The sequence below is a fragment of the Cetorhinus maximus genome, chromosome 5, assembly GCF_964194155.1.
Source record: "Cetorhinus maximus chromosome 5, sCetMax3.hap1.1, whole genome shotgun sequence".
Taxonomy (NCBI): domain Eukaryota; kingdom Metazoa; phylum Chordata; class Chondrichthyes; order Lamniformes; family Cetorhinidae; genus Cetorhinus; species Cetorhinus maximus.
Genome location: NC_135883.1, coordinates 151,974,439 through 151,999,269, shown reverse-complemented (window position 1 = coordinate 151,999,269; position 24,831 = coordinate 151,974,439). Strand labels below are relative to the sequence as shown.

Genomic DNA, 24,831 nt, shown 5'->3' with positions numbered 1-24,831 from the left:
CCTGAGGATGCAAAGAGGCGCTTTATAATTGCAAATCTTTCTTTTATTTAGCTGGTTTGGAAAATTAAACCACGAAGAAAGAACTTGCATTTATATAGCACTTTTTGTGCCCTCAGGATATCCCAAAGTGTTTCAGACTGGTTTTAAAACATAGTCGCTATTGGAATATGAAGAAAAGAGGCAGCCAACATGCACTCAGCAAGGTCTCATAAACGTCATTAGCTTGTTTCATGTGTTAGTTGAGAAGGAGGAATATTGATCAGGGCAACTACAGAAAAGAATTGAATACCAAAGAATGCTAACAGTATTTCTTTATGGAAGTTTCTTTTTCATTGTGAGATTTCCTCTCAACACTGTAAATTGCAAACCTTCCTTTTCTGTCATAATTTAGGCAGGAAAGAACAGAAAAATCATGTCAATTTAAGATTAGCTTTATTATCCTCTTCCCCTTTTATTTAAGACATGCAAGAATACCTTTTAAATGCCAGAGCTAAAACCAAGTATAATAAGTAGATGCATTAGACAAGGTTAAGAGACAGTGTCTGAGAAGAGTGAGCAGGTGCTCCAAACCTTATGGCAAGAATGTCCAAAAAGCAGCCCATGGGCTATGTGGTTTCCATGTCTTGGCAATCCAGACCAAGTCAGTCCTATTTGCACTTATTCCTTACTTGACAATTTTTTCATGTTTGAATTTGTGACCTTGGAGATTTGGAGCATTTACAAGGATAGAATTTTCCCTGCCCTGTGGAGACAGAATAGGAGACTGGGGGTCCAAGAAAATAGTGGCGAGCTGCATCGGAACTGTTCCCCGATGCATTTCTGCCTCCGGGGACCTTTCCTGGGGGTGGACTTGGACCTAGGTTGGCTGCCTGCTCCACAGATGCAGGCAGCCAATTAGTATAATTAAGACCCTGCATGTTCCTGACGTTGGAGTGAGCCCCGCCTCACCCTGCCAAATGTAGAGGCTGCCAGTTCAATCAAAACAGCCTTCCAGCGAAAGGCCAGGGGATGAAATGCCACAGCCCCATCCATTAATAGTCCAGAGGAGACTTTGCCTCTCCAACTCAGTGGCTCTACCAGCTGCGAGCCTCTTTAACCTATTACTAATATACAGGCTGCCAAAGGCACTTCCACTTTGAGGCGCTATCCTCTTATTTGGCCTGTAGTATCGAACTAGGAGACAGCTTCCCAAAGGGTGTGCCAGTGGGCATGCTGAGGACATGGGTGGGCTCATGACCCAACGTCTGGATCCCGATGCACACCAGGAAATCCAGTCCAAAGGATCAGGAGTAGGCCTCAAGCCTGTCCCACTGTTCGGTTAGGTCATGGCTGATTTGCACCTTGATTCCTTTTTGTGCACTTTTGCTTCATAACCCTTGAAATTTCACTTATAAAGATACAAAAAGCATTGCTTGTGCTCTTTCAGGGAATTAAGGGAAGGAACTTAATGTTTCTTAAAGTTAAGGTCAATAGTGAGGAGTTAAAATAAACTGAGTGGTAGTTTTGATGAGCAAAATTTTTTTCTTCCCTCCCTCGACTTTTTTCTGTGCTTGGGTTTCAGGTTTCCTAATCAAAATCTCTTGCACTAGCCCCTAATTTAAAAACACACTGATGCAGCATATACATTGTAGTGATTTCCAGTGTGTAATAGCTTAGATTCTTTTTACCATCTGGGTCTTGAAATTTTCCATTCTCTGTTTCACACACCGGTTTCCCAGTAATCTTAGTCCTAGATGACAAACATTCTCATGAGTTATTACAGTGCTAGGTACTGGACGCAGGACTGCATCCTGACTTGACTGTTTGATGCAGTACTAGGCCTTACAAAGCTAAAAGGGCAAAACCCTGTGCTGAGTTCGCTGATCTCAGTCAGCGTGTCTCTAGGCGCTCTACAAATCAGCAATGATCTCCTCTGGAAGGTGTGTGTACATGTTCAGCAATGTTAGTACGAAGCCTGGCTGTGATGAAGCCCAGGAACGAATGATCTGCTGACTCTCATTGTCAAGGTTCGCACCTGAAAATTAGCCACTTGGGTAGCCAGGAGCTTACATAGAATAATACATGGGTCATAGAGGGGTAGAATAGGTACAGGCAGATGTCAATTATCTACCAGGAGAAATGCCTTGTAACAACCCTACCAACAAGCTTTTCGAACAAGCTGAAATATGTTTCTTCGTATTGTTTCAGCTCAACACTCCTATGCACTGGTCCCAACACTGGCAGCAGCATTTGATTTGTAAGGAAACTATTGATTTCTTTTGTCACTGAAATGAGGGAGCATTTAAAAAGTATATGGAAGAACATTTTAACAGGTGTGAAAAGGTTTCCAGTTTGAATGTAGCCGACTTTAATTATTTGAATTTTTACATGACTTAATTAAGGTTCTGTGGTGTGCCGCAAAACTCATTCCGATAAACTGCCTCTAGTATAAAATTCTGCATTCTGCGTCTCGATGAAATGCAGATTAAGTTCTTCTCTAAAGTTCTGAATGCAGTCTGTCAGAGCAGAATAATCCCAAGTTTAAATCTGCCCTTGGTTGTGTTTTGTGGAGGTTGCCATGCATCTTCTTATTGATCGAGTCTCCAGCCGATTTGTTACCGAAGCTCCTCTTATAGCCAGGAACTGCATGGTGATAAATCTCAATACTAAATCCGTCCCTGCCCCACTCGCCCCCACACTTTCTCACACTATCTCTTTCTTGCTCCCTCTCTCGTGTTCTCTCTCTCTCTCTCTCTCTCTCTTGTTCCCCTTCCTCCACCCCACATCCCTCCTTAATTAGTGGATGAATGGTTTGATGGGTAGTGACTCCTAATGGAGAAATGTTACAGAAAATGTTCTACTCCAACATTAATTCTTTTAATACATGGAAACATATTTGCTTCAAATGCACACGAGTTCTGCTTAGTTGCATTTTTCTCAAATTCACAAGGCTACAAGCTGTTGCCTTGATGCTTTCAATTACTTTACATTAAGAGAGCTTTATTGTGCAGTCCATAAGACCATAAGACATAGGAGCAGAAATTAGGCCATCCGGCCCATCGAGTCCGTTCCGCCATTCAATCATGGCTGATAAGTTTCTCAACCCCATTCTCCCGCCTTCTCCCCGTAACCTTTGATCCCCTTACCAATCAAGAACCTATCTATCTCGGTCTTAAATACACTCAATGACCTGGTCTCCACAGCCTTCTGTGGCAATGAATTCCATAGATTCACCACTCTCTGGCTAAAGAAGTTTCTCCTCATCTCTGTTCTAAAAGGTCTTCCCTTTACTCTGAGGCAGTGCCCTCGGGTCCTAGTCTCTCCTGCTAATGGAAACATCTTCCCCACGTCCACTCTATCCAGGCCTTTCAGTATTCAGGCAGCATCGGCGGAGAAGAAATCAGTTAACGTTTCGAGCCTTCATGGCCCTTTGGCAGAACTGGAGCATAGTTAGAAGAAGGGAGAAATATAAATTGGTTTAAGGTGGGTGGTGGGGGGGGATGGGGAGAGACACATTGAGGGTGTGGTGTGGTGATTGTGGAGATGAGCAGATAATCAAAAGATGTCACAGACAAAAGGGTCAAAGAGGTGTTGAAGGTGGTGGTATTTGTCTGGGAAAAGTGCTAATTAAGAATGGAAGACAGGATATTCAAAGTACAGCTCTAGTGGGGGTGGGGTGGAAAGACTAAAGGTTTTAGTTTTAGATTTAAAAATAATGGAAATAGGTGGGGAAAGAAGAATCTATATAAATTATTGAAAAAAAAGCGGGGGGGGGAAAGAAACGGGGTGGGGATGGGGGGAGGGGGAGTTTAAGATCAACAACTTTAGATCTTAAACTCCCCCTCCCCCCATCCCCACCCCGTTTCTTTCCCACCCCCCCCCCCCCCCCGCTTTTTTTTCAATAATTTATATAGATTCTTCTTTCCCCACCTATTTCCATTATTTTTAAATCTAAAACTAAAACCTTTAGTCTTTCCACCCCACCCCCACTAGAGCTGTACTTTGAATATCCTGTCTTCCATTCTTAATTAGCACTTTTCCCAGACAAATACCACCACCTTCAACACCTCTTTGACCCTTTTGTCTGTGACATCTTTTGATTATCTGCTCATCTCCACAATCACCACACCACACCCTCAATGTGTCTCTCCCCCACCCCCCCTTCCCCCCCCACCCACCTTAAACCAATTTATATTTCTCCCTTCTTCTAACTATGCTCCAGTTCTGCCGAAGGGCCATGAAGGCTCGAAACGTTAACTGATTTCTTCTCCGCCGATGCTGCCAGACTTGCTGAGTTTTTCCAGGTAATTCTGTTTTTGTTTTGGATTTCCAGCATCCGCAGTAGCTTTTAGCTTTTTGTTTTTACCTTTCAGTATTCTGTAAGTTTCAATCAGATCCCCCCTCATCCTTCTAAACTCCATCGAGTATAGACCCAGAGTCCTCAAACGTTCCTCATATGTTAAGCCTTTCATTCCTGGGATCGTTCTCGTGAACCTCCTCTGGACCCTCTCCAGGGCCAGAATATCCTTCCTGAGATACGGGGCCCAAAATTGCTCACAATATTCTAAATGTGGTCTGACCAGAGCCTTATAAAGCCTCAGCAGTACATCCCTGCTTTTATATTCTAGTCTTCTCGAAATAAATGCCAACATTGCATTTGCCTTCCTAACTACCGACTCAACCTGCAAGTTAACCTTAAGAGAATCCTGGACTAGGACTCCCAAGTCCCTTTACACTCCAGATTTCTGAATTCTCTCCCCATTTAGAAAATAGTCTATACCTCTATTCTTCCTACCAAAGTGCATGACCTCACACTTGCCCACGTTGTATTCCATCTGCCACTTCTTTGCCCATTCTCCTAACTTTTCCAAATCCTTCTGCAGTCTCCCCGCCTCCTCAATACTACCTGTCCCTCCACCTATCTTTGTATCTTCTGCAAACTTAACCAGGATGCCCTCAGTTCCTTCATCTAGATCATTAATGTATAAAGTGAAAAGTTGTGGTCCCAACACTACGGAACTTCACTAGTCACCGGCCGCCATCCTGAGAAGGACCCCCTTATCCCCACTCTCTGCCTCCTGCCAGACAGCCAATCTTCTATCCATGCTAGTACCTTGCCTCTAACACCATGGGCTCTTATCTTTCTGAGCAGCCTCCTGTGTGACACATTGTCAAAGGCCTTCTGGAATTCCAAGTGGATAACATCCATTGGCTCTCCTTTGTCTAACCTACTCGTTACCTCCTCAAAGAATTCTAACAGATTTGTCAGGCATGACCTCCCCTTGATGAAACCATGCTGACTTTGCCCTCTTTTACCATGCACTTCCAAGTATTCTGAAATCTGTTAATGGTTAGTCTGTTAATGGGCTCCTTGAGACTACACAGGACCCCACCTTGTCAATAATCTGAGCAAATTATTCACTGTGGTGAAAGGCTGAAATACCTGAAGATGCAAATTTGGAAATGAGGAATTTGTCTTTAAGAAGGAAAGTGCTTTTTCACCCAAAGGTAATAAACTTGTATAATAATTAAACAGGAAACAAAACAAACAGATTAGGGAAAGAAATGAGGCAGACACTGTAAATGGATTCAATAGGTAACTGACTGCTTGTCTTGGAAGAGAGAGGATTTTTAAAAATTTGTTCATGGGATGCGGCCATCGGTGGCTGGACCAACATTTATTGCCTATCCCTAATTGCCCTTGAGAAGGTGATGGTGAGCTGCCTTCTTGAACCACTGCAGTCCATGTGGCGTAGGTACACCCACAGTAAAGTTAGGAAGAGCGATCCAAGATTTTGACCCAGTGACAGTGAAGGATTGGCAATATAGTTCCAAGTCAGGATGGTGTGTGATTTGGAGGAGAACTTGAAGGTGGCGGTGTTCACATGCATCGATTCCCCTTGTCCTTCTAGGTGGTAGAGGTCACGGGTTTGGGAGGTGCTGTCAAAGGAGTTTTGGTGAGTTACTGCAGTGCATCTTGGTACACACTGCTGTCACTATGCATCGGTGGTGGAGGGAGTGAATGTTTACTGTAGTGGATGGGGTGCCAAACAAGCGGGCTGTTTTGTCCTGGATGTGTCTTGCTTGAGTGTTGTTGGAGCTGTACTCATCCAGGCAAGTGGAGAGTATTCCATCACACTCCTGACTTGTGCCTTGTAGATGGTAGACAGACTTTGGGAGTCAGGAGGTGAGGTACCCACCGCAGAATTTCCAGCCTCTGACCTGCTCTCATAGCCAAAGTATTTATATGGTTGGTCCAATTCCGTTTCTGGTCAACGGTAACCCCAGGATGTTGACAGTGGGGAATTCAGCAATGGTAATGCCTTGAATGTCAAGTGGAGATGGCTAGGTTTTCTCTTGTTGGAGATGGTCATTGCCTGGCACTTATGTGGCATGAGTGTTACTTGTCACTTATCAACCCAAGTCTGAATACTTCCCAGGTCTTGCTGCTTATGGACACCATCTGCTTCAGTATCTGAGGAATCCCAAATGGTGCTGAACATTATGCAATCATCAGTGAACATCCCCACTTCTGATCTTGATGAAGCAGCTGAAGATGGTTGTGCCTAGGACACTACCCTGAGGAACTCATGCAGCAATGTCCCAGGTCTGAGATGATTGACCTTCAACAACCACAACCATCTTCCTTGGTGCTCCACCTAGTGGAGCGTTTCCCCCCTGATTCCCATTGACCCCAGTTTTTCGAGGACTCCTTGATGCCACACCAGGTCAAGTGCAACCTTGATGTCAAGGGCAGTCACTCTCACCTCACCGCGAGTTCAGCTTTTTTGTCCATGTTTGGACCAAAACTGTAGTGAGGTCAAGAGCTGAGTGGTCCTGGTGGAACCCAAACAGAGCATCAACTGTGATAGGGATTGGGTTGATACATTAGCATGAATTGAGGATCAGGCAATGGTCAGAAAGCAGAGAGTAGGAAAAATCAGGCCATTTTTGGGAGGGGACGGTATAACTAGTGGAGTGGCACAAGAATCAGTACTTGAGCCTCAGCTATTTATAATCCATAACAATGACTTAGATGAGGGGATTGAATGTAACATAGCTTTGTGTCATCAAAAAACTTAGCTAGGTAGGAAAGTATGCACTGAGGAGGTATGCAAAGAGGCTACATACGGATATAGACCAGTTAAATTATTGGACAAGAAGAGGGCGGATAAGTATTGTTATTCACTTTAGCAGGAAGGTTAGAAAAACAGAATAATTTTGAAAGTGAGCAATTATTCTTGGAGGGCTTGACGGGGTAGGTGCTGTTTCCTCTGGCTGGAGAATCTAGAAATAGGATAACTCACAGTAAGGAATGAGCAGAAATTTCTTCACTTGGAGTGTTTGGAATCTTTGGGATCCTCTACCCCAGAGGGCTGTGAATGGTCAGTCAATGGGCAGTATTTAATGGAGGCGTCTGGTGTCTCACCCGCCAGCTGGTGACCCGCTTTCAGGAGGGATATGATGAGAAGGGAGACAAATAGGGTTGTGATCCATCAAAAAAGACAAGGTTGGTTGGGTCAAATTTTCTCTTCCTGTTCCTCAAAATATTTTAATCATTTTATTTTCAGAATAATTGTTGTGCTGGGGATGTAAGACTTACTCCTTGTTTTGAAGTCTGTTTTTATCTATCTCTGTTTTCCCAGCAGACAGATATCAGGTAATGTGGAAAAAGGTGAAATGATACATTTTGGGAGGCAGAATAAGAATACGTAGATCTTTAAAAGGAGGCTGGTTGATAATACTTTGTTGAAAAAAACCAAAACAGCATATAGAATCTTAGGATTTATAAATAATGGTGTACAGTACAAAAACAAAAAGGGGGATGCAATAAACTTATACAAATCATTGAGTATATTGCAGGTAGGTTATCAACAGGAATAAGGTATTAGGCCCATTGAGTCCTGCCTTTTTTGATTGGCCACAACCACATTTATTTTGGGTCCCCTATTTGAGAAAATGATGCCTCAGTCATGGAGAGCATATCGAAGAAATACAGTAAACCAATACAGGAATGAGGAAGGAGGCAAAACTGGAGAAATTCAGGTTCTTTATTGGAGAAAGAAAGGTGAAAAGGGGTAAAAGCAAAAATACTGAAAATGCTGGAAAAGCTCAGCAGTAGACCTGTGGAGAGAGAAACAAAGTTAATGTTTTGAGTCCGTATGTCCCTTCTGAAGGGTTGACTCTGAGTTTTTCCAGCATTTTCTGTTTTTGTTAGGGATCTTTAAAAGTTTATCAAAATTCAAATGTCTTGATGATGCCGTAAAGGAAAAAGTATTTCTGCTGGTGAATGAATTTGTAACCAGACAGCATAAATTTAAGATCATTACCAAAAAACAAAAGTGTTGCTAAGCTATGCAGTGCTGTGCCAGAAATAGTCAGAAGCTGAATTTGCAGTAGCTTCTGAAAGGGAATAAATATTTGAAAAGCAAAATTTGTAAGGGTAGGGAAATGGAGCTAAATGGATAGCTATTTCAAAGAGTCAGCACCAGCGCAATGGCCTCTTTCTGTGTCATAACATTCTCTCTTTCTTTTATTCAGTTTGCTGAAAGTGAGAGGAAAAGAGTTTGAGAAAGGGATGCATGGCCCCAAAGCAGCAAAGTACAGTTTTAGGAGTTTGTGCGCTGATCACTCTTTGTGGAGAAACTTCTGCATTCAAGAAGCTATCTAGCACTTTCTTACAGAGAGAAGGATTCAGGAGACAGTGAGATAGTAAAGTGTCTGCATCTCTTGAATACAGAAGTTCTTTGCAAAGAGTAATTGCCATGTTGAATGAAATTCTTGAAAGGGTTCTGAAGACAAATCCCATGGCAGGTGGCTGGGGTGGGAGGGGACGTGCAGATTCTAGATTCTTTTTGCATGGATGAACTATAACACAAAAATGGACTCCCCGACTCTTATCTATCCTGTGATATGAGTGCAGTATCCCAGTGAAGTATGGGGAAATAAAACAAATGAATAGCCAATACTGGATGCAGAGTTTATACATTCAGGTGATAATCAGTTTAACAGTACAGAATCAACTGTTTGTCCTTAATGCGTGGTGTCATTTCCATCACAGATTGCACGCAGGCCCCTGGGGAAGATCCATTGGATGCCTTCATGACCAAAATCCGCACAGGAGCAACAGTAGATAGTGTCACTCGTAAGAAATGGCACATCAAGTCCTTCGAGCTGAAAAAGGAGCAGCAAAGGCTACAGAAACTAATAAAGATAGTGACGCCAGTGGGTCTACCAGAGTTAAAAATGGAGTAAGTCAAGTGAGCAGCCCTTATAATTAACTACTGCAATTCAATCAGCACATGGTTAGATCAGCAGTGATGATGTTTGATCTCTGGATGTGAACAATGCTGACAATTCCTCATTGAATCAAGAAGATAGGAACATGAATAGGCCATTCAGTCTCTCAAGCCTATTTCGCCATTCAGTTAGATCATGACAGATCTGGGTTTTACAGAATCACAGAATTGTTACTGGAAGAAGGCCATTCGGCCCATGGTATCTGCACCAGCTCTCCGAATAATCATTATGACTTAGTGCCATTCTCCTGCCTTTTTCCCGTACCCTTGCATGTTGTGTCTATTTAAGTAATCATCTACTGCCTTCTTGAAAGCCCCGATTGAACCTGCCTCCACCACGCTTCCAGGTAGTGTATTCCACACTCGGGCCACACTGTGAAAAAGTTTTGTGTCTCATCACATTTGCTTCTTTTGCAAATCGCTTTAAATCTGTGCCCTCTTGTTCTCAATCCTTTTATGAGCAGGGACAGTTTATCCCTATCTACTCTATCCAGCCCTTCATGACTTTGAACGTCTTTATCAAATCACCTCTTAGCCTTCTCCTCTCCAAGGAGAACAGTCTCAACCTCTCCAATCTATCTTCATAACTGAATTTTCTCATTTCTGGAACCATTTTTGTAAACCTCTTCTGCGCACTCCAATGCATTCACATTCTTCTTAAAGTGTGGCACCCAGAACTGTACACAATACTGTAGCTGAGGTCTAACTAGTGTCCTATCCAAGTTTAGCATAAACTTCCTGCTCTTGTACCCTATGCCCCTATTAATGAAGCCTAGGATACTGCATGCTTTATTAATTGCTCTAACCGCCTGTCCTGTTACCGTTAATGACTTATGCACATATACACCCAGGACCCTCTGCTCCTTCACACTCTTTGGATTTGTACCCCTTATTTTATATTGTCACTTGATATTCTCCCTACCAAAATGAATCATGTCACACTTCTCTGCATTGAACTTCATCTGCCACCTATCTGTCCACTCCAACTTGTCTATGTCCTATATGTTGGCTGCCAGTCTTTTCTCATAATTCGCTTCTCTTATGTGCTTCTTCACCTCTCCTCTGAGCTTTCTGTATTCAGCATGGTTCTCAATTGTATTTTCTACCTGACACCTGTCACAAGCACACTTTTTTCTTCTTTTTCTTAATTTCTATCGCCTTTTTCATCCAGGAAGCTCTGGATTTGTTTGCCCTACCGTTTCTTTCTGAGGGAATATACCTTGACTGTGCCCAAACCATTTCTTCTTTGTAGCTGAACAATGGGCTACCTCCAGTTTTTCTTGCTAACCTTTGGTTCCAGTCTATCTGGCCCAGCTCCATTCTTGCTCATTGAAGTCAGCTCCCCGCCAGTTAATTATTCTTACTCTGGATTGCCCATTGTCCTTTTCTACTGTCATCCTATGATACAATGATCACGGTCTCCTAAATGTTCCCCCACTGACACTTGATCTACTTGGCCCACCTTTTTCCAAGCACCAGGTTCAGCAGTGCCTCCTTTCTTGTTGGATTGGACACATACTGGTGTAGAAAAGTTTCCTGAATATACTCTAGGAACTCTTGCCTCTCTCTGCCCTTTACACTATCACTATCCCAGATTACATTTGGGTAATTAAAGTCCCCCATTATAACTACTCTATAATGTTTGCATCTCTCTGTAATTTCCCAGCTGATTTGTTCCTCTACATTCTTCCCACTGCTTGGTGGTCTATAGACTACACTGAGCACTGCAATTGCACCCTTTTTGTTCCTTAGCTGTAGCCAAATTGATCCTGTCCTGAACCCTCTGGGACATCCTCTTTCTCCAGCACTGCAAATGCTCTCCTTAACCAATACGTCCACCTCTCCTCCTTTTTATCTGCCCTATCTTTCCTGAACAACTTGTACCCTGGAATACACCCAGTCCTGTCCTTCCTTAAGCCAGGTCTCGTATCACCACAATATGCATGGCAACCTGCACCTGTAACTCACCAATCTTATTCGCTCTACTCCGTGCATTCACACACATGCTGCATAATCTTGATTTAGACTTCACGATTTTCTCACACTCCAACTCCACCTATTAACTAACTATTCTCTATACTAGTGCTATTTGTCTCTCCAACTATTTTGTGCGCCCTGGCATTCCTTTCTAATATTCTCTCCTAGTTTCCACACCCCTGCCGAGTTAGTTTAAAGGTTCCCCCCAACAGCACTCGCAAAATGCCCTGCAAGGAACTCAGTCTCAGCTCTGTTCAGGAGCAACCCGTCTAGCTTGTATAGGTGCCCTCTCCCCCAGAGTCAGTCTCAGTGTCCCAGGAATCTAAAGCCCTCCCTCCTGCACCATCTTTCCAGCCATGCATTCATCTGCCTTATGTTCCTATTTCTGTACTCACTTGCACTTGGCACCTGGGAGTAATCCAGAGATTACTAATTTGAGGTCCTGCTTGCTAATTTTCGACCTAGGCCTCTAAATTCTGTCCGCAGGACCACATCCCCCTTCTTACCCAAGTCATTGGTATCAACGTGGACCACGACCTCTGGCTGTTCACCCTCCCTCAGAAGAATTCCCTGCAGCCACTCTGTGACATCCTTGACCCTGGCACCAGGGAGGCAAGATATCATCCTGGAGCCACGGATGCAGCCACAGAAACGCCTGCCTATTTCCCTAACTAATGAATCCCCTATCACTTTTGCTCTTCCTTTCTTCTTTCCCACCCCCACATCATGTACAGCTGAGCCACTCGTGGTGCCACAAACTGGGTCCTGACTGCACTCCTGAGGAACCAATGCCCTCACCAGTATCCAAAGAAAATCAGTTAGCAAGCGGGCTCCAGGGGTCTCCTGCACTACTTGCCTGATTTTGTTGGACTGCCTGGCAGCCTCCATTCCTTTCCTGCCTCCATGCTCCTAACCTACGGTGTGACCATCTCTCTGAACGTGTTATCCACGTAGCTCCCAGTCTCATGTTGACACCACAGTGACTTCAGCCACCGCTCAAGTTCTGAAACCCAGAGCTCAAGTTTTTGCAGCTGGTAGCACTTCCTGCACATGTGGCCATCTAAGTCACCAGGTAGTGTCCATGACTTCCCACATTCGACACAACCAAGCTGCCCTGCCACGTCTTAACTTTACTTCCCTTACGTTAACTTTATTTTACTTTCATTTACTTATATTTACATTACTAGCCCTGACTCCCCCTTATTCCCAGTTTTTCTTATTCAAATGCAAGTAGCTACTTTAAAAATAATACTTTTCTAATTTGCAGCTATTTAAAGACACTCCCTAATGGCAGTTTCTTATGAACCAATGAACTTATGGTTTTCCTCTGATGTCACTGTTCAATTTCTTTTTTCAAACTCTGCTCTGAAGGTGACCAGGACAATTTCTGCTCAGTTGCTCCTGTTCCCAACTTAGAATAATTCCAATGTATACCACACCTCTTTCCCCCATGCACCAAATTCGCACATGAGTCAGATTTGCTTCTCACTATGGCGTAGTCGCCTGTCTCCTCGCATACCCCTTACTGACTGCGTGGTTTGAAAAGCCTGTCTCTTTTATAGATCCTCTGATGAGTCATTAGCTTGTTTAGCTTCAGTAATTAACACACTTGAATGAACTGCTTTCAGGTGATTGGCAGATAACTGCCACTCCAGGCAGTGTCTACTTACCAAGCTAGCCTAACTTAGTTATGTCAGATCTTGGTTCTTAACGTATAGTGAAACCTGAAAAGGACTTAGCAAAGCTTATCACGTGAGCCTAATTTGCTACGTCTCACTCCTGTCTCCTTGTGCGCCCCTTACCCGCCTTGGTTCCGTCCCCGTAATATCCTTCTCTAACAGAAATCTATCATTGTTAGTGTTGAAATTTTCAGTTGACCACCCCTCCATCCCCACTGCCCCCTGCCACCCACCACCCCTCACCCCTCCATCCCCCTGTCCCCCAGCCTCAGCAGCTTTTTGGAGGAGTGTGTTTCAGATTTCCACTAACCTTTGTATGAACAAGTGCTTCCTGCCATCACCCTTGGATGGCCTCATTGTTCTGGACCCCCTCACCAGAGGAAGTAGTTTCCTTCTATTCCTTTAATCATCTTAATTAAATCACCCCTTAATCTATTCTCAAAGGAATACAAACCAAGTATACAAGATGGTGAAACTAAATGGTAATGACAAAGAATATCATGTTTAATCTCACACTGTGCTTATTTAGGTGACCTAGGGCAGGGATGAGGAAGAGACAGAAGGCCTACCGTATAGTTCATTCCTCTGAATAGTGAGTAATTTTGCATCAAGAGGCTTCACCTTGTTGGGAAATATTCAAGAAGCGAGAAGAATTCTCCGAGCCTGCAATATCGGCAGGGCCTCGCCTGTAATTTTCTGTCATTGACATTAACAGACAGAAAGTTTGGGGTAGTGCATTAGGTGTTTCCAATGAGCTGCATGCTGCATTCAAAGCCCCGCTTTACTGTTTATAATTTATATACTTTCATATAAAACTGGAATTGATGATTAGAAGAAAGATTTCAACCAAATTGCATTGGAATAGCAATAAATAAGGTCCTGATTTCCCATGCTTTCGACCATGGTCTAGCAACCTTGGCTAACTGTGCACCTTAATTTCTGCCTACAAGGTACAGATGTAGTATGGGAGCGGGATCCCCCAGCAAGAGAGGATTTGTCCCTGACTCTACCATTGTAGTGATATATTATTGCTGATGTCCACTTTCAGTAACTCCAATACCCCTAGCAAGAATGTGGAGCTTTCTTGCCCATTCCCATTCTTCCAATCATCTACATATGAACATACGAATTCGAAGCAGTAGTAGGCCCCTCCAGCCTACTCCGCAATTAAATAAGATCATGGCTGATCAGATTGTACTTCCACTCCACATTTCCTGCCTACCCCTGATAACCTTTCACCCCCTTGTTAATCAAGAATCTATCTAGCTCTGCCTTAAAAATATTCAAAGACTCCGCTTCCACTGCCTTTTGAGGAAGAGAATTCCAAAAACTCTCAACCCTCAGAGAAAAAAATTCTCCTCATCTCTGCCTTAAATGAGCAGCCCCTTATTTTTAAACCATGACCCCTAGTTCTAGGTTCTCCCACAAGAGGAAACATCCTCTTCATATCCACTCTGTCAATAATATGTTTCAATCAAGTGACCTCTTACTCTCCTAAACTCCAGTAGATACAAGCCTAACCTGTCCAACCTATCCTCAAAAGACAACCTGTCTATTCCAGGTATTTCAGTCGTCTCAATTTCTCTGCTCCTTTCACCACTCTAACCTGTCTCTCTCTCTGAATTTGCTGCACTCCATTCTCTCGGGTCCAGCCCTGACGTCATCAAACCTGCTGACAAGGTTGGTACTGTTGTTGTCTGGCGCACTGACCTCTACCTTGCAGAGGCTGAGCGTCAACTCGCATAAACTTTCTCCTATCTCCCCCTGGACCATGACCCCACCACTGAACATCAAACCATTGTTTCCAGGACTGTTACTGACCTCATCTCCTCTGGAGATCTTCCTTCCACAGCTTCCAACCTCATAGTCTTCCAACCTCGGACAGCCCGCTTCTACCTCCTACCCAAAATCCACAAACAGGATTGTCCCGGCAGACCGATCGTGTCAGCCTGTTCCTGCCCCACGGAACTCATTTCTTGCTATCTTGACTCCATTCTCTCTCCCCTTGTCCAGTCCCTTCCCACCTAAATCCTCAATTCCTCTGACACCTTACATCATAACAACAATTTCCAGTTCCCTGGCCCCAACCGCCTCCTCTTCACCATGGACGTCCAATCCCTCTACACCTCCATCCCCCACCGGGATGGTCTGAGGGCTCTCCGCTTCTTCCTCGAACAGAGGCCCGAACAATCCCCATCCACCACTACTCTCCTCTGTCTGGCTGAACTTGTTCTCTCACTGAACAATTTCTCCTTAAACTCCTCTCAGTTCCTCCAAATAAAAGGTGTGGCTATGGGTACCCGCATGGGTGCCAGTTCTGCCTGTCTCTTTATGGGTTATGTCGAACACTCCTTGTTCCAGTCCTACTCCGGCCCCCTCCCACAGCTCTTCCTCCGGTAATCAATGACTGCTTTGGTGCTGCTTCATGCTCTCGTCTGGACCTGGAAAAGTGTATCAATTTTGCTTCCAATTTCCACCCCACCATCGTTTTCACATGGTCCATCTCTGACACTTCCCTTCCCTTCCTTGTCCTCTCTGTCTCAATTTCTGATGATAGACTGTCCACCAATATTCATGACAAGCCTACTGACTCCCACAGCTACCTTGACTACAGCTCCTCACACCCCGCTTCCTGTAAGGACTCCATCCCATTCTCTCAGTTCCTTCGCCTCCGCCTCCGTCGCATCTGTTCTGATGATGCCACTTTCAAAACCAGTTCCTCTGACATGTCTTCCTTCTTCCTTAACTGAGGTTTTCCACCCACGGTGGTTGACAGGGCCCTCAACTGTGTCTGGTCCATCTCCTGCGCATCCGCCCTCGCACCTTCCTCTCCCTCCCAGAACCATGATAGGGTCCCCCTTGTCCTCACTTATCACCCCACCAGTCTCCGCATTCAAAGGATCATCCTCCGCCATTTCCGCCAACTCCAGCATAATGTCACCACCAAACACATCTTTCCTTCACCCCCCTTGGTGGCATTCCACAGGGATCGTTCCCTCCGGGACACCCTGGTCCACTCCTCCATCACTCCCTACACCTCAACCCCCTCCCATGGCACCTTCTCATGCAACCGCAGAAGGTGCAACACCTGGCCCTTTACTTCCCCTCTCCTCACCGTCCAAAGGCCCAAACACTTATTTCAAGTGAAGCAGCATTTCACTTGCACTTCCCTCAATTTAGTCTACTGCACTCGTTGCTCCCAATGCGGTTTCCTCTAATTGGAGAGACCAAACGCAGACTGGGTGACCGCTTTGCGGAACACCTTCAGTCTGCCCGCAAGCATGACCCAGACCTCCCTGTTGTTTGCCATTTCAACACTGCACCCTGTTCTCATGCCCACATGTCTGTCCTTGGCCTGCTGCAATGTTCCAGTGAAGCTCAACGCAAACTGGAGGAACAGCACCTCATCTTCCGACTAGGCACTTTACAGCCTTCCGGACTGAATGTTGAGTTCAACAACTTTAGATCATGAACTCTCTCCTCCATCCCCACCCCCTTTCCGATCCCCCCTTTTTTCCAATAATTTATATAGATTTTTTTTCCCCACCTATTTCCATTATTTTTAAATGTATTTCCTTCCATTGTTTTACCTCGACCTTTTAGCCTATTTCGATCCCTTCCCCCCACCCCACCCCCACGAGGGATATCTGTAACTTGCACGTCCTGCTTTCTACCGTTAATGTCACCTATTAGCACATTTCTTAGATAATATCACCACCGTCAACACCTCTTTGTCCTTTTGTCTATGACATCTTTTGGCAATCTCCACCTATCACTGGCCCTCTATCCAGCCCTACTTGTCCCACCCCCCCTTAAACCAGCTTGTATTTCACCCCTCTATTTTTCCTTAGTTCTGTTGAAGAGTCATATGGACTCGAAACGTTAACTGTATTCCTCTCCACAGATGCTGTCAGACCTGCTGAGTTTTTCCAGGTGTTTTTATTTTTGGTTTTGTTTATTCCTGTTGTTAGTCTAGTAAACCTTCTCTGAACTGCTAACGTATTTACATCTTTCCTTAAATAAGGAGACCAATACTGTACACAGTATTCCTGATGTGGTCTCACCAGTGCTCTGTACATAGAACCCTGTACGTAGAAAGCATAATTTCCCTGCTTTTGTATTCAATTCCCCTCACGATAAACGCTAACATTTTATTAGCTTTCCTAATTAATCGCTGTACCTGCATACTAACCTTTTGCGATTCATGTACTAGATTCCTCTGCATTTCAGAGCTTTGCAATCTCTCACCATTTAGATAATATGCTTTTTTTTAATTCTTCCTGCCAAAATGGACAATTGATGTTTATTTGCCCTAAATGTAATTTCAAGCAAAGGAACTGAAAATTTGTGCTTGACTAGATGTTAGACCATAAGACATAGGAGCAGAAATTAGGCCATTCGGCCCATTGAGTCTGCTCCACCATTCAATCATGGCTGATAAGTTTTTCAACCCCATTCTCCTGCCTTCTCCCCGTAATCTTTGATCTCCTTACCAATCAAGAACCTATCTATCTCGGTCTTAAATACACTCAATGACCTGGCTTCCATAGCCTTCTGTGGCAATGAATTCCATTGATTCACCACTCTCTGGCTAAAGAAGTTTCTCCTCATCTCTGTTCTAAAAGGTCTTCCCTTTACTCTGAGGCTGTGCCCTCGGGTCCTAGTCTCTCCTACTAATGGAAACATCTTCCCCACGTCCACTCTATCCAGGCCTTTCAGTATTCTGTAAGTTTCAATCAGATCCCCCCTCATCCTTCTAAACTCCATCGAGTATAGACCCAGAGTCCTGAGATACGGGGCCCAAAATTGCTCACAATATTCTAAATGTGGTCTGACCAGAGCATTATAAAGCCTCAGCAGCACATCCCTGCTTTTATATTCTAGTCCTCTCAAAATAAATGCCAACGTTGCATTTGCCTTCCTAACTACCGACTCAACTTGCAAGTTAACCTTAAGAGAATCCTGGACTAGGACTCCTAAGTCCCCTTGCACTCCAGATTTCTGAATTCTCTCCCCATTTGGATAATAGTCCATGCCTCTATTCTTCCTACCAAAGTGCATAACTTCACACTTCCCCACGTTATATTCCATCTGCCACTTCTTTGCCCATTCTCCTAACCTGTCCAAATGCTTCTGCAGCCTCCCCGACTCCTCAATACTACCTGTCCCTCCACCTATCTTTGTATCATCTGCAAACTTAGCCAGGATGCCCTCTGTCCTTTATCTAGATCATTAATGTATTAAGTGAAAAGTTGTGGTCCCAACACTGACCCCTGCGGAACTCCACTAGTCACCGGCCGCCATCCTGAGAAGGACCCCCTTATCCCCACTCTCTGGCTCCTGCCAGACAGCCAATCTTCTACCATGCTAGTACCTTGCCTCTAACACCATGGGCGCTTATCTTACTGAGCAGCCTCCTGTGCGGAACCTTGTCAAAGGCCTTCTGGAAGTCCAAGTAGATAACATCCATTGGCTCTCCTTTGTCTAACCTACTCGTTAACTCCTCAAAGAATTCTAACAGATTTGTCAGGCATGACCTCCCCTTGATGAAACCATGCTGACTTTGCCCTATTTTATCATGCACTTCCAAGTATTCTGAAATTTCATCCCTAATAATGGACACTAAAATCTTACCAACGACCGAGGTCAGGCTAATCGGCCTGTAATTTCCCGTCTTTTGCCTCACTCCCTTCTTAAACAGGAGGGTTACATTAGCAATTTTCCAGTCCTCTGGGACCCTCCCTGACTCCAGTGATTCCTGAAAGATCACCACTAACACCTCCACTATCTCTTCAGCTATCTCCTTCAGAACTCTGGGGTGTAATCCATCTGGTCCAGGTGATTTATCCACCTTCAGACCTTTCAGTTTTCCTAGCACCTTCTCCTTGGTAATGGCCACCACACTCCCCTCTGCCCCCCGACTCTCTTGAACTTTGGGGATGTTACTCGTGTCTTCCACCGTGAAGACTGACGCAAAGTACCTACTCAGTTCCTCCGCCATTTCTTTGTTCCCCACTACTACTTCTCCAGCGTCATTTTCCAGCGGCCCAATGTCCACTTTTGCCTCTCTCTTACCCTTTATATATCTAAAAAAAACTTTTGCAATCTTCTTTTATATTACTGGCTAGTTTACCCTCATATTTAATCTTCTCCCTCCATATTTCTTTTTTGGTCTTTGTAGGCTTCCCAATCCCCTGGTTTCCCACTGCTCTTCGCCGCATTGTATGCTTTCTCTTTAGCTTTTATGCTGTCCCTGACTTCCCTTGTCAGCCATGGTTGCCTCGTCCTCCCTTTAATATATTTCTTCTTCCTAGGGATGAATTTTTGCTGTGTCTCCCAAATTACTCCCAGAAACTCCTGCCATTGCTGTTCCACTGTCTTTCCTGCTAGGCTCATCTCCCAGTCAATTCTGGCCAGCTCCTCCCTCATGCCTCTGTAGTTGCCTTTATTCAACTGTAATACCGTTACATCTGATCCAGCTTTTTCCTCTCAAATTGCAGGGTAAATTCTATCATATTATGGTCACTTCTTCCTAAGGGTTCCTTCACCTTAAGCTCCCTTATCAAATCTGCCTCATTACGCATCACTAAATCTAGAATTGCCTGTTCCCTAGTGGGCTCCACCACAAGCTGCTCCAAAAAGCCATCTCGTAGACATTCCACAAATTCTTTTTCTTGGGATCCACTACCAACCTGATTTTCCCAGTCTACCTGCATATTGAAATCCCCCATGATCACTGTAATCTTGCCTTTCTTACATGCCTTTTCTATCTCCTGGTGTATCTTGTGCCCCACATCCTGACTACTGCTCGGAGGCCTGTACATAACTCCCATTATGGTTTTTTTACCTTTGCGGTTCCTCAACTGTACCCACACAGATTCTACATCATCTGACCCTACGTCATTTCTTGCTATCGATTTAATTTCATTTCTTACTAACAAAGCAACCCCACCCCCTCTGCCAACCTGCCTATCTTTTCTATAGGATGTATATCCTTGGATATTTAGCTCCCAGTCCTGATCCCCTTGCAGCCATGTCTCCGTGATGCCCACCACATCATACCTGCCAATTTCAATCTGCGCCACAAGCTCATTTACCTTATTTCGTATACTGCGTGCGTTCAGATACAACACCTCCAGTCCTGTATTTCCCGTCCCCTTTCTCATTGTCGTCCCTTTATCTGATGTGCTTGAAGTTAGATTCCTAGCCCTTTCCAAACACTCTGTCCTATTTTGTGTTCTGGGGACTTTAATAGCCTCTCCTGGGCTCTCCTTTCTTTTCAGTTTTTTCATAATTTTCCATGAAGTTGTCAGCTTTGCTCTATACAAGCTGCAATTTTTGCAGTTACGACCATTTAGCTGCAGCATTACATCAGTGAGGAGCCAAAACCCATAGGATACAACACCACTGAATTAATAGTTAGGCGCCATTAAGCTTAAGTTTTAAAGGTTTGTACTTTCTAGGGAGAATGAAAGAAGGGAAGAACCAAAAGCAGAAGGGGAGGAATGATAACCTCGGAGAGTAATTATAAGCGTAAGAATGTAGATATATTGACAGGAGAAGCCCGTTCTGTCATTGAGCACATTTTTCCTCACGACTTTATAGCTTTTGCAAGTGTCTCTGAATGTATTTAAATGTTTTGAGATTATATGTCGACAGGGAGAAATATAAAAGTTTGAAAAAGATCTGACAATCAAGTCAGTCTTGTTTATTATCTACACAGGGTGCCATGTGGACCGAAGTAGGTTTAACATCTGTTTTAATTGCATCTAATATATTGTAGATCCACAAGTGATGAAAATGGCCAGAAAAAAAAAACTTGCAGATGACTTGAAATCTACAAACTATAAATCCTTCTTGTCACCCTCAGCAATTTGAGCCCTAATAGAATAATGCACCACTAACCTGAGATGAAATATTACAGGTCTGTTCTGGAGGCATAGAGATACTCCATCTCTTTCTCCTGGACTTATTCTTGTCTAAAACCATGTGGACCACTGAACTGGTTGAGGTTTCCCTATACCATGCCTGATCTACCTTTTACATTAGAGACAGAACCTATCAGTATCTGCGCTTTGACATCTATGCAGTTTGATCAGAACATAGATTTTAGACTTTGCTACCTGCTGCATATTTAGAAGCTCAAAAGGCAAAAATGCTCCTGCTTTGCTGAGCAAAATCATTAAGAAAGCCTAAAGCAACCAAATGGAGTAGGCTCGAAGGGCTGAGTAGCCTACTCCTGCTCCTAATTTGTATGTATGTTCCAATGTATAACTTACGTTTACTGGAGACAATACTTTGAAGCAATGTGAGGCAAGAGCTGAAAGTAATAAAAGGTTGCGATGGTGTTAAGGCAAGCAAGATCTTTAATCTTAACAATAAGCACAGCATTAGAAAGCAAAAATACAAAATCAGAAGCCTTGGGAACAGTTACAGATGAGAGAGAACTTTTCCTACAGAATAGTGGGCACCTCAATGCCAGAGAAGGCATTTGAGTCAGGGTCAAATCCATCATTAAAAGGGAGCAGGATCAATTTTTGTTGAGAAGGGAGATTTGAAATTTTAAAGATATTAACCACACTACTTTTATATTTTATTGGAGGCAAGGGAAGGAACGTGGTGTTCTCTAAAGTAGGCATCAACAGATGGTGATAATGCGGTAGAGTTAAAATATATGGACTCTGGGTGTTAGTGTTGATGGGACAGACATTTTATTTTTCTCTCTCTGGAATTTATTATTATCTTCGATTTCCTAATTAATTCTCTTACAATACCCAAATTACTCCACTGCGCCTGATCTTCATTTATCACTCTCCCAGATGGGTGCAACTACAACAAACCTCAATTGACCCTCTACAGAGGTGTGCCCCCTTTTCCATCGGGGACCTGGGTTGGAGGGTGTTACATGCAAAAGTCCCAAACAATCGTAGGATGTGTCGATTCACAGACTCCCAAGATGCCTGCATCTTTTGCGGCCTTGTAGAGTTGGTGGGTCACGTGTATGTTGGTTGTTGTAGACTGCACCCCCTTTTTAGTTTCTTGAAAAACCTTTTACTGTTTTTTTTTGCACTTTAGCCCCACACTCCTGATCTACGGGCACCCAGTGCTGAGGGGGGCCGAGATGGAGGAGGACCTCATCATGAACCTGCTCCTGGGCCTGGCCAAGTTGGCCATTAACAGGTCCAGGCAGCGGGCGATCAAGCGGGTCATCCGACGCCACTGTCTACCCCTGTTCTGCGGCTATGTTCGCAGCCGGGTGTCCCTGGAGAGGGAGCACATGGTGTCTGCCGGCACCATCGAGGCCTTCCGTGCTCGGTGGGCACCGCGGGGACTGGGGTGTTTTATCAACCCCCTTTAATCGCATTTTGATTTAATGTTGGTAAGTTTCCTTTGCATTTCGTCTTTTTTGTTTTTACAGTTTCCCTTTAAGGGGCTACCTTTTACTTTGTCCCTTGATTTGTTAACTTCCAGTTTATTTGTTTTGTAAAAAGAGTTACAACAAGCCTCGAGGACAACCATCCAGGACAAAACATGTCCACTTGATCAGTGCCCCTGTACTCGATATCTACACTTTCTAGCATCAGCACACTAACTATGGCATCCACAGGATGCGTGACAACAACTCCACAAGCTTGCTTCAACAGCACCTCTACCATCAAGTAGGCCAGGAGCAGCTGGGTCATGGGAACACTATTATCTGCAAGCTCCCCTCAAGCAAAGCACCATCCTGACTTAGACATATGCCACCTTTCCTTCACCATCCTGGAATTCTCTACCTAACTCCATGATACCAAAGCTTAAAGCAGTTCAATAACCACACAATCCAGTCTTGAAGATGATATAACTGAATCCTGAGATGTCAGCAGGTTTTCTAATTTCGTAATGATATCTATTGGAATTTGAGGTTCGAATGACTAGATGGCCATCCCTATGCTTTGGGCGTATAAATTCCATTTGATAAATCGTTTGATAAATGTGGGAACTTTTTTCATGGCTTTTTAATAATCCTGCCAAGGGCAGCTGGAGACAGGCTATAAATGCAGCATTGAAAACATCACTTACATTCTAAGAATACACACATACACATACAATCTGTGAATAGTGTGTCCCTTGTATGGTTTTCTCTCACTGCGCAATTTTAATGCCACGTAAAATTTTGTGCTCAAGTCTTTGGAGCATGGCTTAAACCCACAACCTTCTGACTCCAAGACAGGAGTGCTTATCAACCGAACCACAGCTGACACTTTGACTCAGCCACTCAATATATAAGGTTTCAGTCATTGGGGAAGCCTTCCCTGCTAATTCTGAAGGTGGTGATGACTTATGTGGAGGCAAGGTTCCACATGTGCAGGGTTATTTTGGTACTTTGCCCAAATGGCCTGTCGACAGGCCTTTTCATTAGCATCAAATCTCACCCAGCATTTATATACTTGTTTCTGACGAGTAGCTCTGCTACAAAATCCACTCACAACTCCATCCCAGCCCAAGGATGCCAAGCCTAGTTGTGGTTTTCCAGTTTGAGAAGCTATCTCCAAACAGACCAATATTGAATTTGAGTATTCCTGATCTCATTCCCTAAGTGCCATATTGTATAATCATCATGGTACCCCCAAAATATTTGGCTTGTATTGAAAACCAAAATTAGCACTACTCATGGTTACAAAATCTCAATTTGGCTGTTTATACTTGCAGAAGCAGTGTTGATCTCTAGTGGAAGTCTTATTTATTTAAAAAAACTTTCGGAATGAGAGCAAGTACAGATACAACTTTGCATGAAATAAAACTCCTACTTAAAAACTTTCCCTGAATAATGTGTCATAGTGAGAATATTTAAGATGCCTAATATTAAAAACATTTTATCCTAAGGAATGTGAATCAGACTGGAGACCCAGAATCCAAACCTAAGAAAACTGCTGTGCCCATGTTTGGGGCAATGAAAGGAGGAAAAAAGTTTAAACTGAAGACAGGCACCATTGGGGTAAGTGAAGTGCAATGTGTTTTTTTATATGAAGAAAATACTGAACACTCTTTGCCACAGTCCTGTTTGGACTACTGCTACAGGGGAATAAATATTTTCTTTAACAACCAGGCAAGCAAAGCCAAGTCATGGAAGATTCATTGGTTAATCTATTCAATCTGTTTTTATCTTTTTTCATTCAAATTTTGTTGAGGCATTAAGTGCTGATGACCTTGCCAAGGTTCCAATTTAGAAGAGTTTCTGAGTCTGCCCTTGTGGAGGAGCCAAATGAACATTCGTAGAGATAGTTATTGACCCAATGTTGCTTCAGTGCAAGCTGTCTTTGTCAATTCAGCTCTGAGACTTTGATGAGCTCAACAACCCTTTGAAGCAAGTTACATAGTATTTACAGCACAGAACCCAGCCATTCAACTCAACAGGTCCTTGCCAATGTTCATGTTCCGCAGGAGCCATTGTATCCTTTCTTTATAAAAACACAGGGTCAACAGAAATGTGTGGAACAAATTAGGAAGAGGAGTCATCCTTTCAGTTCCTCTAACCAGGTCTATCACTCATTGAGATCATGACTGATCTGTACTTCAATGTCATCATCAACCTTGCCTCTATGTCCCTTGATACCCTTACCTAACAAAGAAAATGTCGCAGTTCATAATGCGAAGTGCATCGCCCTTTTTAAGTACGGTGGCCCTGATGGCAGGGTTCCTTCTGCAAACCTTCTTACAATGGTTATCTGCCAACTTTCTTGCTGTAGCAGTGATTTAAAGATGAGTGCCCCTGAAAAAACAAATTGGATCACTATATGTTTAAGAATTTAAAAATCCCCACAGGCTGCCCTGGTTGTAAAATGAGATATTTATGCAGCATGACAAGAGGCTTGATTATTTAACACAAAAATCTATCATCTGAATTATTTATGTCT

At 43.7% G+C, this 24,831-nt stretch overlaps 1 protein-coding gene across 3 annotated transcripts in view; it reads left to right on the top strand.

The window, feature by feature from the left end:
- slc4a1ap (solute carrier family 4 member 1 adaptor protein) overlaps window positions 1–24,831 on the top strand; it is a 161,515-nt gene that overhangs the window by 79,143 nt on the left and 57,541 nt on the right. For all 3 annotated transcript variants that reach the window (XM_078542708.1, XM_078542710.1, XM_078542709.1), the window contains exons 9-10: window positions 9,041–9,230; window positions 23,801–23,912. In XM_078542708.1, the coding sequence (XP_078398834.1) occupies window positions 9,041–9,230; window positions 23,801–23,912 (302 nt within the window). The remainder of the gene's footprint in view (window positions 1–9,040; window positions 9,231–23,800; window positions 23,913–24,831) is intronic.